This window comes from Melanaphis sacchari, unplaced genomic scaffold (assembly GCF_002803265.2).
Source record: "Melanaphis sacchari strain LSU unplaced genomic scaffold, SCAv2.0 Contig0_pilon_pilon, whole genome shotgun sequence".
Classification (NCBI taxonomy): domain Eukaryota; kingdom Metazoa; phylum Arthropoda; class Insecta; order Hemiptera; family Aphididae; genus Melanaphis; species Melanaphis sacchari.
In genome coordinates this window covers 15,110,868-15,132,866 of record NW_020270366.1, presented here as the reverse complement: position 1 = coordinate 15,132,866, position 21,999 = coordinate 15,110,868, and the positions used below count along the sequence as shown (strand labels likewise).

General features: G+C 21.9%; 1 protein-coding gene across 1 annotated transcript in view; it reads left to right on the top strand.

Moving 5' to 3' along the window:
* Positions 1-21,279, top strand: part of LOC112595143 (potassium channel subfamily K member 1-like) — a 37,070-nt gene extending 15,791 nt beyond the window's left edge. Inside the window, exons 2-5 of the mRNA XM_025340242.1 lie at positions 18,566-18,706; positions 20,355-20,753; positions 20,843-21,078; positions 21,192-21,279. Of these exons, the coding sequence (XP_025196027.1) occupies positions 18,566-18,706; positions 20,355-20,753; positions 20,843-21,072 (770 nt within the window). The 3' untranslated portion in view covers positions 21,073-21,078; positions 21,192-21,279. The remainder of the gene's footprint in view (positions 1-18,565; positions 18,707-20,354; positions 20,754-20,842; positions 21,079-21,191) is intronic.
* Positions 21,280-21,999: the final 720 nt, after the last annotated feature.

The following is a 21,999-nucleotide window of genomic DNA, read 5'->3' as shown; positions in this document are numbered from 1 at the left end:
AAATTAACTACCTACTTTTATATATGTATATTTTTAGTTATTTTATGATTACTACTCTAAAACACAGTATAATTAAACTTTATAATTAATTATATATTTATTATTTTTTTTATGTAACTTTCATAAATAAAAACTGTTTACCGTGTGTACGGTTATTCAAATTTAGATACATATTATTTTATGTTTTTTTTTGTTTGATTCATTTATTCTTGTTATGTACGTTTCGTTAAACCACTATCAGATAAATATATTTTTGCCAGTCTACCAGTTCTAGTAATAAAACTCACGCAAACATAACTTACCGTGTAATTTCTTTGTACCACTTGGAAATATGCAGCGTTTCAAAATCACTGAAGCGTTTGGCTAATCGTAACGAGCAATGGTGCCATGAATCGAGGCATTATACAATTTTTTATTCAGTTTTTTTTTTATTTGTTTGAAGTAATAACAACGTATACCACTATTCCATTGAAACATTTCTAAAGTGCAAATAAATTTAATTTGGCAGCTACTTATCTATTAGAGAATATCTATTAGGTACATTTTTGCATAGCTCATAATAAATATGTTTCAACATATTTGTTACCTACTTGTTATATCATGGACATCTTATTAAAATTTGACATTATTGAATAATGCGTATAATATATCTTCCTTAATGTTTCGAAGAAGAATAAAACCAATTTCATTTATAGCTGATTTTCATTTTATTTTAAGTTACATACCATACATGTATGTTGGAAAATGACGTTTGAAATCTATCTACTATACTAATATGTAAATATATTGAATGAAAAGTCAAAAAAACATCTCCTTTATAAAAACCAAAATAACTGAGTTTGGCAACCACAGTGTCAAAGGTTTATACTTATTATAGTTTTTGATTTATAATACAAAAATATATTTTGTTGGAAAATATACATTATTTATATATATATATATATATATATATATAAATACATTCATGTCTATGAATAAATTTTAATTTTTACAAAGTAGTCAATCACATCTTCATTAATGTGCAAAAATTTAAAACACTGTATAATATTATGTTTTATAATTTTATCAATTATTATTATTAATTTGGATTTGCCTTAGACGATATACTTTCTAATGTTTATCATTGTTGTGATCATTATTTTTTCATGACATAAATATATAATTTGCTTATTATGCTTCAAAGCATATGTTGTAAATATTCTTTAAATAAAAAAAAATTAATAAATAAACATTAATTATTATTTATTACTATTGGTTTTATCAAATTTTAATCTAATTTTCAACAATTATTTTCAACTGTCTGATAAATAAAAGAATAAAAATAAAACTTTTAATAGAATTATCAATTGTATTTTTATATAGAATATAATATTCTTTAATAATTGTAATAAATAATGCAGATATGAAATAAAAACTTAATAAAATATATTTTATTTTTGTCACATATTTTCCTCATGGGACGCATCATTTTTATTTCTACAATCCTACGAATTTATAATATACGAAATTTAACTAGGTACCAAAATGTCTGCATTAGGTAATAAAAATGATAAAAATATGCTAATTATATATTTTTTCATACAAATATTAAAACGACAGAAACTTTACAGCTAAAACATTTTTTTTTTTATTATTTTGAAATATACAATCTGTGCCCTTGGCATGATAAGAATATGTGCTATAAGCAGCTTTGACATGTATAGGGTATTAGGGCGAGGAAAGAAACCATTCAGTGATCGCACTTCCTTTTGTTTATTTATACAAAGTCATTATATATACATTTTTTTTTTTTTTTTTTATATTATTTTAATGTTAATCATTAAGAAGGTTTCTACACCAGTTTCTTTTTAGATGCCGTGGTGGGTTTCCTGGAATCTTATGAGTGACTGGGTCAGATATAAGAGGATTTGGGTTGGAAGGTAGTTTATGAAAGAAACGTTTATAGAACGTTTTGGCTTTATCATGTATAGTTTTGATTTTTAAGTCAGAGTGGAGAGTATAATTTGAAACATAATGCGGGGCATTGGTGATGGAATGAAGGATTTTGTTTTTAATGGTTTGTATTTTATTTAAATTTTTTGGCATTGCCCCAGAATTAGATGCCATATGTCCACATGGGCTTCACTAAGGATTTTTAAATGAGTAGTTTGATATTTAATTTGGTATGTTTATTATTTAATAATGTTTTAAGCAGCCAATGACGCGCATTTAGGGCGAGTTTTTTTTTCCCTTACGTGAGACGCCTATCAATAGTTAGCCCTAGGTACTTAACCGATTGTAATGAATAGATAGGTATATTAGCTAATGAAACTTCAGGACAGGAAGTAAGTCGAAGGGTAAAGGTAGTGTTTGGTTAATTTTAACTTTCCATTTATCGTGCCAATTCGCCATTAAGTTAAGATGATTTAAAGATTTGGAGAAGCAAAAATTGAGTCCTCATGTATTGCTATAATGGCTTTGTCGTCCATCAGTTGAAACATAATCTTAAAAATAGCAAAAATCAGTAAAATGTAATCAGAATAAATATCGGTGTAGTATTATTTATAAGAATTTACTTTTAACTTTGAATTAGTTATTTTAAATAATTATTATCTATAATCTTATATTGGTACATGTGAGTCGCCATTTGTGTTTACCTTTTCTTTTTATTTCAATAATGAATTTATTCAAAATTTGATTTTTGAAGGATTTAAATATATTTTAAGATTATACTTTAAATGTTTATACTACTTAAGGAGCGTGGTGTTGAGATTTCTTCATTTCAAATAACCATGCCACATTAGATATTTATGTACTCGAATAGGTTTACAGTAAAGATCCTCGCAATAGGGGATTCTTACCTGACCGCAGATTTAAATTTATAAGTAAATTGATTCTAGAACCTTTTATTATGCTCGATGATATTTCATTGCTATTATACTCTTTCCCTTTGCATGGTTCTCCGCCATATTTTATGCGTATCCGCTGGGATATTAAATTGGATTTATGTAGGTAACAAGTGTTTGTTCAAACAATAAGCTCAAAAACACGTTCGAACCCTTAATTCTTGATAACGAACTGTACAAGTTGGAAATTTAATCGAAATTTTGATTTTTTTTATATCACATAATAAATTATTAAATTTGAAGAATATTTACAATATTTATGATTGAAGTTATTATTTTAAACCTATTTTAATCATAAAAATTTGGATGGGAGATATGAAAAACACATGTTCTTAGTGCTGTTTATAAAAGTAATCTCTTGAAAATGTTCTGAAATTTTAACTCGCTATGAAATTTATAAAGTATAGTTACAATAATACATTAAAACTGTACAATTTAATTCAAGTCAAATTTCCATTAAAATTTGACTTTGAAACAACATCGTGTATTATAAAGACTAATTCATTTTCTTTGTATTATAACTTTTATAACATGATAAGTATTCAATTTTCCACGGAACTTATTTCATTCAATTAATATTTTAAATCAATTTTATGAGTATTACGGTTTTGGAGTTATTAACAAATTATTTTATAGTTGAAAGTGCATATTACTTTAGGAGTTTGTAGCTAAGACTTGAAAATATAATACAAAGTTTCTTATAAATTTTTTTTAAGACTACTCAAAAATATAAAAAAAAAAAAATTTATTATGCACAATTTTTGTTTGCATATACTTCAAATTAATATTTTTAAACAAAAAAAATGATTTCATAATATTTTTATAATTAAAAAAAAAAAAAAAAAAATGATTCGTATGAACTTTTTTTCATTACGTGTATTGTAATTTATTAGACATAATGCAATTTTCAAGATATTTAAAATGATTTTAATATTAGATTAAAATGTATATTATTTAATTATAAAAACTTGTGAATAGTTGATTAATAGAAGCATTGTTGTTTTTATTATAAATTATTCAAAATAAATAATAATTCATAGACAAATTATAAAATTATACAAGATAATTACTCAAGTTTTCGTTTAGAGTACTCAAAAGAATACGTGACATATTAAAAACGAATTCCTCACGGCTTCACCAAAGTTTTAACCCCAACTGTTAATAGAGTCAATTTCTATTTTGTATTTAAAATGTTGTTAGAAGACTAATCCTAGGTGTTCTATGTTGGCAGTTGGAGGAATATAAAGTGTTCACCATAAATTGTGATGTAATACAAAAGACTCATTTATTCCATTTGTGTAGTTTGCCATGTTATTTACGAACCATATATAAATATACAATGTAGTTAAATTATTGAACTGTATTTCAATACATACAATATGATAAACAATGTGTCACTCCAATAGCGCTGATTAAACTTAGGTATTCAAATCCCACCGTGTATACTTTAAGTAGAATGACAAATGACTTGTAATAGATAGTAAACATACTTAAATAAATTATGTTCATTGAAATTCCACTACCATTATTAATATATTATTTTTTTAAATTGTGTTTTGCACGAGGAAATATTTAATTAGAAGTGAAAAATGAAGATAAATAATAAAGCGATATGCTTTATTATTTAATACAAGGTTATTAATAAGTTATTATTATTGACTTTTAAATGATAAATAAAACAATAAGATTTTTCTCGGTGACTTAAAATTTTACATTTATTATGAATTTAAATAAATACAATGAAATTTTTAAAATATATGGATACATTTTAAGCTAAAACCTGTTAACATCATGACCTATTCATGATTTTTTTACGTTAAGGTAGTATTGACTCAACATTTAATAATAATATTATAAAATAGTATAAATATAGTATGATAAAAAAATATTAATATTAAAAATAAATTTAATTTTTTTGGTTTTAATAAGATCAACATACTATAATAATAATAATACTAAAACAATTATTTATTTAAATAGCAATATCAAAAATTTATTATTAAAATATATACTTATCGGCAGATAGATCGTTTCTGCTCAGTCGTTTTTTGTATATAATGAATGATGATATTATATCACTAAATTCAAATTTAACACATACATTATATATTGCAAAGACTCACTCGATACCTACTGTATAGCAAAGTGATACTAATTTACCCATATTTTTAAATATTAGAGTGAATTGGTATATTATCAAACTTAAAGGAAAGAATAATATCTAGGATATCTTACTTGAATCCGTGTTGAATGATTTAAATTTTAAAATATTTTATTAACTATTTATAATTGAAAGTTTTTGTGAGAACATTAACTTACGATTGAATTTTTATTTATAGACAAAAATTGCTTTATACCTTTTTACATAGATTCTTGTATTACTTAATTTAAATTATAATATGAATTAGATAACGCAAAAGAACTTAGTATTTCTAAAATAAAAGCATTCTAAAATTAAAATAAGACAATGAATCGTAAGTATTAGTTCAACAGAAGAGACGATTTTTCTTGTAGATAAGTTCTCATACATTTTTTATCCAAGATGAAATTTTTGAAAAAATATATAATGTACAACAAATATATGTAAATTCATTGCCATGCTTGTCAGGCCTTAACTCTAGATTAAATTCATCTAAATCCCATGATTTACTTTTTAAAATTTTTTATTGTCTTATTCATTGACAATTTCTGATTACATGAATTGCATTATTTATATCTAAACCAAGTACAGTTTAAATATCAATTTTTTTCCCAATGAAATCAAATGTATCAAAAAAATTCGTTTTTATAATTTTAAAAAGTTATAACAATGATTTTAATTTTTATTTGATTAATTTTACCTAACCAACAAAATATATTAATGTATTTATTATTTTTAATAAAACTTAAATAATACTATAGTTATTGGCTAAACAAATCTTCTTACTTCATAATATTACTTAATAAATAATAATAAAAAAAAAAAAAAAAAAAATGAAAATAAAAATAATAATATTTTATGCACAAAATAAAATAACAGATTAAAAATGCAATCATCAAAAAAAATAATAAGTATAAATTGTAAAAATAATAATATAGTTTAATATTTTTGTAAGATTTAGATTTATTTTAGTATCATTTCTTTAATAGTGGTTATAAAATAAATGCTATTGCATGATTGATTTTTATAAATGCACAAATTATTATAATAATTTACGAAAATGGTAAAAATTAATTTTAACTTTTAATTGCATATTGCTTATTTGTTAGATTTTTAAGTGTAAATTATATGCACTTTTATATACTGAGATTTCTCTTTATTATAAGTCCTTTGCTAAAATTAAAAGGCACATAATTCAACCCCAGTTTTGAATAAAAAGTTAAATAGAGAAATTTTATATAAAAACAAAGGATAAAACTATAAGAAATAGTGCTTTTGAAGTTGCAAATGTATACTGTGGAATGGTGACAGAAATTTAGCGGGGATGGGGAGGAATTTAAATCTAAGTGCTAGAATGCGTTGACAGTTTGTTATGATGGAAATTTATTAGATGAATTACTTTAATAAAATTCATATGCGCACATTAAAATATACATTGTAACCATAAATATACAATACTCAGCTGTATTTGGTTAGAAATTTCAATAATTAAACACGTAAAACGAAAATTAGTCAACACTATTATACGGTACTTCATATTGTATACGAGTACGTCAAATTAATTACTTCATTAATTTTAATAAAAGTTATATTAAGATCGATTGAAATTAAACACTCTATCGACTAGTAAGTTTTTCACAGTGCAAGTTATATTAGTTTTAATTAATCGTACTTTCTTTTTAAAACAATAAAAAAGAAAATCGTACACCCAAAATTACTGATTAAAGTAGTTCAGTATGTTTTATTAAAAAGTTTTATAATTTTTTTCATTTCAACAAAAAGAATGGTTATTACATTATTTCTTAGTGTTATCAAATGATCCTATACAATTAGGATTTACCCAATTTAACGAAAAATTTTTGGTACGATTATTACGACCATATCATTTAGGCAAATTGATATTTGAGTAATATATAAATTCTGGTATAGCACTAATTAGGGTGAAAAACAGATGAAATCATAGAATTTTGATTAATAAACTGATTGATAGCAACAAACAAACGGTACATATTTATATTACATCTACAATCTTTATAGTGAAACCACTTATTTCATGAACTGGATATCCAGATAGTGAAATTCATCCAGATCGTGAATTTTAACAAAACTATTTTACATGGATATTGGATATCCATTTCAAGAAATGGATAATACCTATCTCGTATTGTGTACTTTGTGTAATTGTTATGAAACAATTTTTTTGTTATTTACCAATGAATCATATTATATTATATTTTAGTTTATTTTTCATAAACCAAACATACGTATATTATACTTTATAAATGACAGTGTTACCCATGAATTATCATTATATTTTAATACAAATTTCCTATTCATTGGTTTTTTACAATTTATTACACGTTTTATACACTATTAAAAATTTTCAATTGATAGTTTTGATACATAATACGTATATCAATTATTATGAAAAGCATTTCTTAATTTCACATTATCCTCATGATCTGTTCTTATATGAAATTCTTTCATTTTTCAAAAAGATCTTTGTAACATACCAAATATTTAAATTAAAAAAGAAAAAAAAAATGTTTTAATTTTAATTTTATAAAATGTAACATATTATAATATCAGGGCCTAAATTAAAAAAAAAATTATTATTTTTACTTTCTGGGATAATTAAACTTATATAATAAAAACATGGTTCTACACGACACATTTGTGACATGGATAAAAAAAAAAAAAAAAACCTGTTTAAAATAATATAGGTATGCTAAAATATTATATTAATTTACCTTATGTTTTCATCAGCTGCATTTTGTTTGTGTATTGAAATCTTATATTTTAAAATACTTATTACATCATAATATGTAGATATTAAATAGTAGATAATATTATCGTCGATCTATTTACCACTGTTTGAATAAATAATAATGAACAAGATTAAAATTTTATCATTTATCAAGAACTTTTGTATAGTTATATAAACGTGTTATTATTGTTATTCGTTTTAATGAAGTTAATTTTTTATTTTTATTTCAATTTGAAACTACTAACGTCATGATTTTTTCATTTTTAGTTAATCAATCATCTATAATTGAGTACATTTTATTGAACATGTTTTTCTTAAATTTAATTTTATATTTTTATAACAATATGTAATTATGTAAAAAAAACTTTCATATAAAAAAAAAAAAATTGTATTTATTCAAATTTTCATAAAATGTGTTTATTTTTTCTTCCATTTTGATTTAAAATTGCTATGTAAAATAATAAATCGACGAACAAACTACATGCACAATAGTATCTACGATACATAACACACAGATACTCACTAAATATTATTTGTTAAACATCAGATATTACATAGGTATCTGTCGACGGTCGACCGTCATCCGATAAGGAAACATTTATTTGTATTTTATGCATGGAATTACCGAAATTAAATTTGATATCTCTTTCTTGTAATATAGATCACGAGTAGAACATTATTAACACTGTTATTTATAAAATATAATATAATATGTATGGCTTATGAAAAATAAATTAAAATATGATATAATTTATTACAAAGAAAAAAATTGTGTCATAATAATTACACAAAGCACATAATATAGGTATTGTCCGTTTTATGAAATGAATATCCTTATAATGTATTTTTGTCAAAATTTACGATCTGGATGAATTTTACAATCTGAATATCCAGTTCATGAAAGGAGTGGTTCACTATTGTCTATGTAGATTGTAGACTATATAGAATATCAATGATTTGTTGGTGATGTTGAACAATATATCTACAGAGTAAATTATATTACATCGAATATATTATCATATTTACATTTTTTTAATTCATGTATGGGTACTTAAATTTAATTTTATATTCTTTGAAACCACAGTTTATAGATAACAGATATTGAAATGAATATAATTTGTTGAGAATATTTTTCAGTAAAAAAAATTGACATTTAAAATATTTAACTTTTTATTAAATAACCAAAGAATTAAATTACATATGATTTAAAATATTAATTAATTAAATTATATTTTTATTTGAATTTATGCTAATATTTTTTTAGAAATTAGAGTGATTTTATAAAGAAAGTATAATAACTGTCGTGGTGTAGATATCTTAAGACCATAAAATATTTTGTATATAACTTAATTCCTATATTTTACTCTTTTAATAACCTTTAAGTTATAACTAACTTAACTACATAATTATTATATAATACTATTATATTTATTAGCTTCAAAAGGGATTTTTAAATCTTGGAAATTTTATGATATTTTTTCTTCTATTTAGGATATTTCAGCTGATGATTTTCATAAAAATAAATTAAGAACCCTTTATCTTATATTATAATCGTGTCTATTAAAAATATACTGAAAATATAAATTAAATTTCATATACACTGGAGACATATGTAAGCAACTCAATTATAAATATAATTTTACATAGGGTTGTACTTTTATTTAATATATTTATTTTATATATCAGACTTTATTTTAAAAATCTCATAATATAGTGAGTACCGAGTACCTAAACTAAAATATTTTGATTGAAATTCTAGAAATTTATTTATAATACAATAATACTATCATACATGATATTGATTTTTTTATCGCTTTATGTTTCCACACTGTATTATACTATAACTATATAGTTCAATAATTACCAAATAAAATGAAAATCAACTATATTGATCTGTATTTAAACCACAAAACACTAACTAAAAACTGAACTCAAAGATAATAGTCTATTTGAATAAGAATACAACATTTAAGTAAATATTACATTCAGTTTTAATACTTGAAACCTTATATATTTTCAGATGCGTAAACATAAAGGAATTTCAATATATAATGCGTTTTGAAAATAAATATATATACAATATTTTCTTTTAAAAACCATCTATTAATAAGATAAGTATTATTTATGTACTTTAAAACTAATCATAATAAATAAACATATAATTATACAATACACATAAAACATAATATTTATAGATATAAACATATTAAAAATCATCTAATTACATAATTTACTTATATATTGCTTAATAAAATGTAAAAAACAAAAACAAAAATTTTAATAATTACTGAAGAATAGTATATTTTTTCGCAAAATTTTGGCTCACCAATCCCTAGATTAGTTTAGAAGTGAAACCTCTTTTGATGAACAACTGAACAACTCCCTATAGTGAACTTTATTTGGAGAATAGGTGCATAATAGTGGACATTTTAATCATAATATTTAAAAATAATAACTAAATGACGACCGATAAATGTTTATATTAGTATAAAGATAACAAAATCGTTCAAAAACTGGATTGAATTGTTCCTATTTATGTATGTACAAGTATATTGTATAAATTCCTTTTTTTATATTTATTTAAATAATATGTATTGTCGTACTTAAGCGTACTTAAAAATTTCAAAAATTAGAATACATCAAGAAATAGGAATGTGCATACTTGGTGAATTACCTTGTATATTATATACTCATATTTTGGTATTTAAATTTGTATCACATTTTTGTAAATAACTAGCTATTTGTGTGTATTAGTTATGTAATATTTATTACAAATAGGTATAGTTTTTTGACCTTAAAAATTAAGTATAATTAACTAAGGTCATAATTTTAAGTTTAAGTTTAATTAAACGCATTCATTGAAATTTTGAGTAACCTTCTATAATAGTATAAAGCTATTAAATATATGTATTTTATATATTATTTATATATAAAATGCCTAACATAGGAATTTAGACTATTCAATTTCTCGTGACAATGTAAATACTTTTTCCACAACAAAATGTAGTATTTTAACTTTTTCTATTAGTTAGAATCAATTTCTAGAGTTCTTCCTGCACTTATGCTAATACGCATGCCTTTATAATTAGCAATTCACAAGAATTAATTATTATATTTATTTTTCTTATAGAATAAAAAAAATTCACAACATAATTTTATAATTTATGATAGATTTCCCAATTGTTGTTGGTTTAATTTTTTTAATTTAATTTTATCATAAATTCAATTAAAATAATATTAATATGAAATCCTTTAATTTAATTATCCTTCATTTACATAATAAACCGATTAGAAACACAATCCATAATATTATTTAACATATCATTTTAGTGACACTTTGACATTATCTTCAAAAACGGTTTTGTACACATTTTCTAATCAAATCAATATAATTTTAATCTATTAAACGCAGAAAACCTGTTGCTTTACTTTTGATTAATAATATTATTTATTAAAAGTAAATAATATCTGAACCCTTTTCAGAAAAGAGTTTTGACATTTCCATAATAAGTAATATAAAAATCAAACAAATAAAAAAAAGGTGGTATTAAATGTGCTTCTATATATAACAACTCACGAAAGTATGTACTGATTTGGTTTGTCTGAGTTAATTTTTCCAGAGGCATTTTTTTTTATTTTTAGTATTTAAATTAAGTAGGTATGAGTGAATAATAAATTTATTGCAATACAATTATTTGAAAATATTTTTAGTAATTTTAACAAAGTTAAAAAAATGTGTATTTACATAATCGAAAATTGTATGATAGTCAAGCATTAGTAAATTTACAGATGACCAATGTAACAGTTTGTAATGTTGTTATTGAAAATTCAAAACTATTTTTAAATCACTAGCTACATTGAAATAGTAAATAGTCTAATAGTTTAATGTGAATAATTTAATATAGTTTAATTATTAATATTTTTTTACAAAATGTTTATAATATTAATTAGAAAATCGATATTTTTTCCTGCATGGAAAAAAAAACGAAATAACGAAATAGCATGATTCACGTGCAAAATTTTTCACGAACACGAAAAGTATAACAATATTTCATGAAATTATATTGATATATGAATACACTTAATGACATGAAATAATTTTACTCATTAATGGAATTTGAGTTGGTGCCTATATGTACATTGTAAATATTACATTTCACAAAAGTTCTTTACATATTCTTGAGAATTATATTCTCTAAGAGATTCTTTCTTTTCTCCTTAAACTATTGGCTTGGTAATTTTAAGATTTGTCAAGTGTTATATAAATATATGGCAATTAATAGTTATGGTATATAACCAAATATTTTATATTTTAACTAGTTAAAATATACCATATTTGTTTAAATTTGTATTTGATAGAACTTTGTTCATAATACTATTGCAAAAGACAAACTTTTTGTAGTTAAAGAAGGCTTATGATATCTCAATCCCCTATTAAAGTGTATTTAGCCATTTCAAATATTTTAAGATTTAATATAGATCAAATCGATTACAGAAGTATATATTCTATCAGAAGTTAAATATAGAATAATTAATATTAAGTAGAAAATGAGAAAAAAGAATAAAATGTTCTTTTTAATTTGTAAAATTTCGTTTTTGTTAAATATTTTATTATTATACTGAGTGTAAGGATATTAAAATTAAATAATTCACAAATAAAAATATATTTTTTTTTATATATCTATATAAATGTATTATAAAAGAAAGAAGCATATTATTGTTTGTATTAAAAGAATCGTAATTAATACAATAATAATAAATTAGTGAAATAATTAAAAATCATAAATTGTAAAATGTAATAAAGATTGAAATTAATTTATTAACATTTTATTATAATTCAATATTTAAATTACATAGTATAGATGGGAATGTTATTAAATGTTCGCCTAATTCATTAATAATATTCAATATTATATTAAGCCCAATTAAATTATTGTTATGCGTCAAACAACATTTACAATTATTTTAACCGTATAGGTGAGCGCTTTGTTTTAAGTCAGGTACAACTAACATTTTTAAACTCATTTATTTACTATACACCACTTAGTTATAAGTTTTAATTTTATCAAATATTTTAATCGTTTACAACAAACATTAAAAATGTATATTTTTAATTTTTTCACAGCTATTATGAAAAAGTGACAAAACGTGATTTTATGATTTATTTTTTATATTGAGATAACTGTATAAATTATTAACATGTTGTATTTAATTATTAGTTTAAAGTTACATAACACATAATTTACATCAATATTTACATTAGTAATTATTTACATGCATGAATATCGTGTTAAAAATTAAAATGTCAACTATGCGACAGTTCTCTCAAATCCAATCATTCACTGTCCGCCCGATCAAACCCTGCCACGATCCGTATGAAGTCGATGCGATCACGTACAGTACACCTTTATATGGCTTATATGCTATTATGTTGATAATACAACAATCCCCTCAATACATTTCCGTTTACAGAATATATCAAATATAGAGTGTCTGAATATACCACATAATTTAAAAAGTTAGATGCTTCAACAATTATCTATTAGTATTTTAAATTTCGTCTAAAGATCATAGGATATTTCAATGATTATCTATTGGTATTTTTTCTCTGTTTAAAACTATATTGCATAATATAATACATCTATAAATACCTCCAGAGTAAGTCTAAAGTTATTTAATTCTAGAATACCTAGTATTTGTACGTAGAGACATACATTTCGAAGTACTAAACGTTTTATCACAATAAATTTTAGTAAAATAGCTGGAGAAAAAAATACAATGAACTATAATCCTTAATAAATTCAAAATAACGTAAAAAAAAACAAATTTTATACTTATGCTATACTTTATATGTATACATTTTTTTTTATATAATTATATTTAATATTATAAAAGTGGAACCAATTCATTCTTTCTTACAATTTTATAATAAAATAAATAGCCTGCGTAGGTTAGTTATTGTAAGTATGTGTTATAGTTATTTTGTTATTTATGTTTTTCCTGTGATAAATAAATACATTTTTAGTTTATCCGTGCAAAATTCCAAAACAGTGAAACTCTAACTCTTTAAATTAATTATATTTAAATACATTTACTATATCATACAATATAAACTTTATCTATATACGTTTATTTGAATGTTGAGAGAATAAATGTAAATAATTGAAAACAAAGAAACACACTAAAATTTAATTACCTATTAAACTATAAAAATTGGGTCTTGGGGTAATCAAATTAAATAATCAATTTAATTTTATTAACATAAAATCAGGGCTTGTATTTGAAAAAAATATTTTGCTTTACGTCATTTACAATTAAAACGTTATACAAATTTTAAGTTTATCATTATTCAGAATTTAAACGATATTCAACTTTTGCGTTTATTGTTATTCAGAATTAAAATTTTTAGTATATTTTATAAATTATAAATATTAAATAATTAGAAATTAATTATTTATTTTTATGACCTATAACGTTTTGCGCTATGTATCGTTTTCCGTTATAATTCCGTTTACAAATTTTAATTGTTTTTTGTCAAATATAACGTTATTATAAAATTTGCAAGCCCTGCATTGAAATGTAAAAAACAAATATAGAAATCTTCGTAAAAACTACCAATTTGTATATATTTAGCAAAGACGATGCTTTTAACTAATCATACATTTATATTTAATAATGGACTGTCAATAAAAATCTACCAACAGCTGTTCAAATATAAAGAATAAATATTATGATACTTATCTAGAGTATAAATGGACAATGGTTTATTCGTTTTTAGTATTTAAAATGCCTTTTTTTATGGGTTAAGAATATAAGTAATGGTAGAAATAAATTTAAAACTTCTATTTTATAACATTTGAATTATCGATAAGCAAAATAAAATCGAATTAGTCTCTCAATTATTATAATGAATTGAAAGCATTTTAATTTAATTTAGTTTTGGATTATATGTTTGCAATATTAAAAAAAAAAAAAAAAAAACACTTCGCACTACCTATACATCAAGTGCTATAAAATCCAAAAGTATTTAATTGTATATCGTTGTTCGATATATTATATATCATACGTGCACATTATATTGAATATAAAATGTATAAATATTATATGAACGATTAAAACGGTTGTGAATAAATATCTTATTACGACTGTAATAACCATATTTTATGTTTTAAAAAATAATAATGTAATTTTGCTAAAAATAATATTATATTAACACTTATCGACTTTATCGTTTACGATAAAATATGTATATCAATTTTCTCGTTTAACGATGTATGTATATTTTACAATTTATTGAACTCGTTATTTCAAAAACAAAAACGTAAATTAACATTATTATACAATGGTTATAAACGTTAAATAACTATATATTAAAACTTTTATTGACTACCTATAAAAAGTATTATATATAATTAGATTTTATTTAAATATTCTGAAAATGTATAATAGTTAATAAATAATAATAATAATAATATATTAATATTTCAATTAAATAGTTTAGGTTCATCAGTACTTAGAATGTTTCTTATGAATAGTTCCAATATTTCAATTTTATATTATACTTGAAAAATGTGTCTAATAGTTGATTTTTCTTTTCACATCAGAACTTTTACTTTTTACCAAAAAAAAAAAGTTTGTTTTTTGAAAATATCTCAGTTTTTTTAAACATATATTTAGTAAAAACGATTACTCGTATTTGTATTTTATATAAAATACAGTATTAATAATAATAAAGTGAGTATTGATATTTATTTTCAATTTTCAAGTATTTTTGTACATTTTAATTACTTATAAAATACTAAGATTTTAGTTGATTATTTTTTTAAATGATATATTTTATAAAAATAACTACAAAATTTTTATATTAAAAGAAAACAATCAACTTTTATTATAAAAAGGTTTATACTATATAAGTAATTAAACAAATCTATAAATTTAATTTATAATTAAATAATGTATAAATAACTGTATTAAACTTGTTCAAAGCATTGTACCTTTCAATCAAAAATATTAGGTTAAAAAACAAAATAATGAATTAAGTTAAGGAAAAAGTTTCAACTTCTACAAAAATAAAATATTTTTCCAATTTTGTTTTTTTATAAAAAATAATTTGGTTTCTTGGATTAACCTACAATATGAACCCAATCGTCTAAATTATAGTTTTCAAATTTTCTAAACACAATAGTTTTTTTATAGTAATTCAATTATTGTATTTTGTAGTATGTTTTTATTGAATATTATTTATCAACATTTTTTTGATTAAAATAAGGCTTGGTGCTATATTTTAAGAGTTTTGTAATATGTAAGTATTTAGCTTATAAATAATTTTAACTAGTTTAAAAATTTTATTTTTGTACCTAGAAAAAACTTTTAAACCTATTAATAAAACTAACAATTTTTATATTTTAATAGCCATTACAATTAGATTTATTGAAATGTCTTCTATTTCAGAATAATAATTATAGGCATGTTTATATTTTATTCAATAAAAAAATACAAGTAGTAGCAATTAAAGTACTACTTTCAATAAATGATTATTGCAAATATACTCTTTATAATACATAACTTCTTTGCCTTGTTAAATTATTTAAATTTAACAAATTGTATTTTAAATTAAATGGTTTATTCATTTGATTTGAAAATTCTAATACAACAAATTTTAATGAAAGTAAATAATTACTGAGCCATTAAATAATGTCGAGATTATTATGAAAGAACATAGATATAAACTTAACATTAATTTAATTACTCAAAAAATACTATAGTATCTTAAAAATATGAATTTGTTATACACCTAAAAAAAAAGTTCCTAAGATATGTTATTTGCTTAAAAATTTTGAACATTTAGTAAATTAAAAATATTTAGTATTATCATATGGATTACATTTATAATAATTTATTAAATATATTTTTACAATTTCATTCAATCTGTTAGGTTTTAACGTTTAAGAAACAAAAATAGCTATCTATGATTTAATAGAATAAATCAAAATGATATCCATAAATTAATAAAATAATATCATTATAATCATTAGTTTATAAATAGTTATTTAAGCCACACAGCACACTGCAGATAAATTCTGCTTACTCGAAAAAAGGTTCATTATCACAAAGTAAGAATTAAACCATGAATAAATATAATTATAAAAATAAAATAAAAAATATTTTATTTCATGAAAAATTTAAATTAATTCAAGTATATTGATTTTACTAATAATTTCGTCTATAAGTTTTTTTTTCAGTTAGTTTTTTCTTCTATTTCTGATTATTCAAATCTTCTGATCTGTTCTTTTGATCTGTTTTTTTTACATTTTTCAATATCTTCTAATAGTTTTTCCAATAGTATTTTGTTCTAAAAATGTATGTTATATTTTCGCAGTGTATTCTGTAGTTTATAATATATTCTGTGCATAATCATAAAATGACTTACTTTTTTGTAAAAATAATCTTCTTCTAAAAATGCTCCACGTTCTGCAATTTTTCCACCAGCTCCTCTTATATTACCATTGTGTCCACTACTTTTTTTTGCTTCAAAAACAATATTTAAACTTAATCGTTTAACGAAACTATTTAATTTAAACGTTTTGTTGTTTATACAATTTAATCAATTTAATTTATAGTATTATACATATTATATTTACTGTAAATGCGACTCAAACTTGATATCAAAACCATGATCTATATTTAAGAACACTGACACTTATTTTATAGGCAAATATAATATATTATTATATGATCGAATATAGTAAATACAACTATATATGTACTTTTAATAAAATATATAGCAGTTGTTTTCAATAGTTACTTAGTAATTTATTTAAATAAATAAACAGATTTACATAAAATTATTAATTTAAAAAAATAACTATAAGTAGTAGGTACAGTTTATTCATTGTAAACAAGTAATAAATATAAATAATAGAAACAAAATATTTATGGGGTAAAAAAGGTAAAGAAAAACTTAATAAATATATTAAATTAACAATTTGTAAACAAATATTGACATTAAACTTCAAAATATAAGAGTATTATCAGATATTATCATAATTACATAATAATTACTAGCATATATGGTGCCTAAATACATTTTCGTATTTTATAAGATTACGATCAAAAGAGATGTAAAGATATTTAAGTAACGATTAAAAAAAAAAGAAACGATTTCGTAATTATATACTCAGTAAATTAAATGGTTGCATACTACCTACATGTTTATGAAATTAAATTAAAAAATATAATAATTAATACAATTTTAATACAATTTTAATTCACTCTTAATATTTTAAAATTTTATTTAAGAACTATAATGTATTTCAATAAACCTAACTTATGAATTACTCGGTAAATGGATCTACAGCAAAAATTTCTCATTAAAATACATTAACAGTATATTAAATTTAACTATTAGTTATACCAAGAAAATAGATCACACAAAAGCAATATGGATACCTATCTAAAAGCCCATCTATAAGCCATAAATTTTCGTACTTTCAAAGTATCAACTTTCTATACTATAATTTAATATTATGATTCAAATTAAAAGTTTTTAAGATAGAACACTGTAGTAATACTGGTGTACTGATGTACAACTTAGAGTTTGTCACATCAGTCTGTTAAACTTTTTCCTTGTAGCTTAATGGAATTTCTTTAGTCAATATACCTAGTTTGTTACATACTCTTACTTATTTGAAAAAAGAATATAAAAACTGTGGGACATATATTGTATTAAGGTATTCAAATGATTTTATTTAATCAATTTGTTATTCCTTTCAGATGATTCAATGGAGAATTTCATAAAAGAAGTTTTATCTGCTAGTAACAGAGGTGTTTCAGCAGCTAAAAATGTTTCTGGGGAACCAAACTGGAGTTTTGGCCAATCTTTATTTTTTGCTTGTACCGTAATAACAACTATTGGTAAGTATAAAAGAGTATGGACTCAAAGCAAAATGAAACCTCTTTTAAAATATTTTTTCTGTTAAAAAATATATATATCATTACTTATTATTCGATATTTATGTCTTGAAAATAATTGTTTTTGACATTGATATTTTACTTTGAAATATATTTTATCGATATTTTAATATAACATTCGCTATATAAAAAAATATATATTTTTATTTTTTAAAAACACTGATTTTATATAACTTGATATCAATATTAAAAAAAAATAAAAATATTTGTCTTATCATTGAAATGTAAAAAAAAAATTTAATTACATTAACACAAGAAAGATATTTTTTATAACATTTTTATTTGAGGATATCAAATTTCTAATAAGTTATTAATAAGTTACAAGTAATTTAAATTTAGATGAGATTAGTAATGTGACACAAAGGTCACTGAAAAAATAATAGTTTTATAAATTCTAAAAGTATAAATTTAAATACTTATTATAAGTTATAACCAGTTAAATAACCATAAAAAATTTGATTTCTATTTATCAAAAAAACCAAAAAATAATATTTTAAAAAACTTTATAGTTTTTGAATCAATAATAATGAGTAATTCACGTTAACACGTTAAATTAATAACCTAAAAGCTGTAGAATATGTTGAAATAAATTTATGTTATTTTGTTTGTTAATATGATTAGTATAACTATATTATACAGTGTAAACTTATAACAGAAATATCTGATAAATATAACTTATAATATTCTTTCAATGAACTAAGAATTTGAAATAACTTTTATTCTTTTATCGATGTCGTTTTTATAATAATATATTTTTAGTTTATAATAATTAAATTTGAAAAAATATATTTTAAAAATTAATCAGGATAAAAGTTATCATTAAAAACCGGAATTATAATATAATGATATAATTATAGTTATGCATTTGCAATATTTGCATATTCACAGGAGTGTATACTTGATTATTAGGGTATGTGGGTGTTTCAAATCCAACTGATTTTACAGACCAAATTTGATTTTGCATATTGATGCATATTTTGTTATTAGAGCATATAATTTGCATATTTTGTATACTCTTAATAAATGAATGTACTCTTTCCTCTTTTTAATAAATACGAAAATGAATATGTTGATAGGTAATTAATTTAAAATGATCATGAAAAAAATGTTTAATAATCGAGAATAAAATTTCTGAATTTCGGAAGAATAATTGTTTAAATGTATTTATTACTATCGAAGAAAAAAAAAATTGATAGTAATTACAACGATTTGTATTAGGAGCTACCAAATTACGGCCTATAAACAAACTTTGTCTGGCCCACAGTCTAGAAATGTGTTATATTTTTTATAGTAAATTAAATAAGTTTTTTATTTTTTTATTAATGTACCTATATTAAATTTTTGGTTTCACCTCTATTTTTTTGGATAAACATGTACATACAATTTTTATGGCTTCCCGAAAACTTTCTAAATTTCTAAAGTGGTCTTTCAAAAATATATGATAAGTTTTTGTTAACTTTGATATACTTGTCTATGTATTAATATTGTTTGATACATTATTCAGTACATGCATCAGTTATTTCTATTACATCCTGTATACTGAAATTATGTGTGGGAATACATAGTTATTATACTGAAAATTATCTTTCAGGTTATGGGCATGTTACTCCGCTATCTCAAGAAGGCAAATTATTCTGTATGCTCTACGCACTTTTTGGTATACCCTTGACACTAGTGCTATTAACTGCACTGGTAGATCGATTGATGATACCAACGACAAAGTATCTACACTTCCTTAATAGCCGACTAGGACATTTATATCCACCATTCACTATTCGATTATTACATTTTGGCACTATACTCGGCACACTGATATTTTTGTTTCTATTGCTGCCCGCGGCAATGTTCACATACTTGGAACCCGAATGGAACTATATGGATTCATTGTATTACTGTTTTATATCACTCACTACCATTGGTCTAGGAGACTACATTCCGGGCGACGCACCAGATCAAAAGTACAGACCCCTCTACAAACTAATGATAACTGGTAATGATGTCGATAAAATATAATATAAATTGTAGGCACAATAGTATAATAATTATATAATTACATTTCTATATGTACATATTATACAGGCTATTTGGTCGTGGGACTTGTATGTGTGATGCTAACGTTGTCTATTTACTACGACATCCGGCAATTAAACTTTGGCGTACTTTTCATGTTGGAGAACGATGAAACCCGTTCAATTGATCCAGAAAAAATGCATTTACAAGAACCTGGAACAAATAGGACCAAGTATACAAATGAAAAAGATTCACCCACAAGCTTGGAGGATACTACTCCAATACACAGCATCCCTTAAAATTAGGTACCAATACTTACAAACATTATGATGATTAATTTTTCAAGTTGTATAATATATATAAGTTTATTATGTATACCTAATTTTTGTTTTTTTTTTTTTTTTTATTTGTTTTTAAGGTTGAAATAATAATTATAACCAACGATTTCTGCTGTATACAGTGATAAAATTACTTAAATTCGACCAAAACAAAAATCTCTATCCAAAAACTAATTATTACAATAATTATTAATTATATTATATTAATATATTATATTATTGTTATTACCTTTAGATTATAAATTAATAGATTATAAAAGATATATTGTTATTTATATTATTGGTTTTACTGAACGAAAAAATTATTAATCCAGCCACAAAATAATATTTTGAAATGTAATTATACTTTTAATAGTTTGAAAAGACAATACCATTAAATTAGTTAAGAACTATTAATCTAATTAGATAAATAAATATATATTTAACGAAGACTTTAAAAAGTAAAAGTTTTATTTTTCTTCGTATCTATAATTTTATTTAATATAACTATTTATATCATAATCTATAATGAAGATAACATTAATATTAAATTTGATATATTTTACATGAGTAAGTATTCTCATTACACTTATTTTTCAATAAATTTGTTTAACTAGAATTTACGAAAATAGAAAATCAATTATTTTTATCAATTAAAATTAAAGCATTAATCATCAATAATAGTATATTTATTACAATGTTAAAGACAGTTGAAGATTTTGTATTTTGAGTTTTTCAATAAATGTTATGTTTTTACATTATCAAAAAAATTATATAATAATTGATATAACTTGGTAAATATAACTCACTTCTAAATAAAAAGTTCAAAATTTAAAGTAGAACTTTCTCACTTTTAGCTAAAAACTACTGCAATTGAGTATAGATTTCATGCTATAGTGAATACATAAT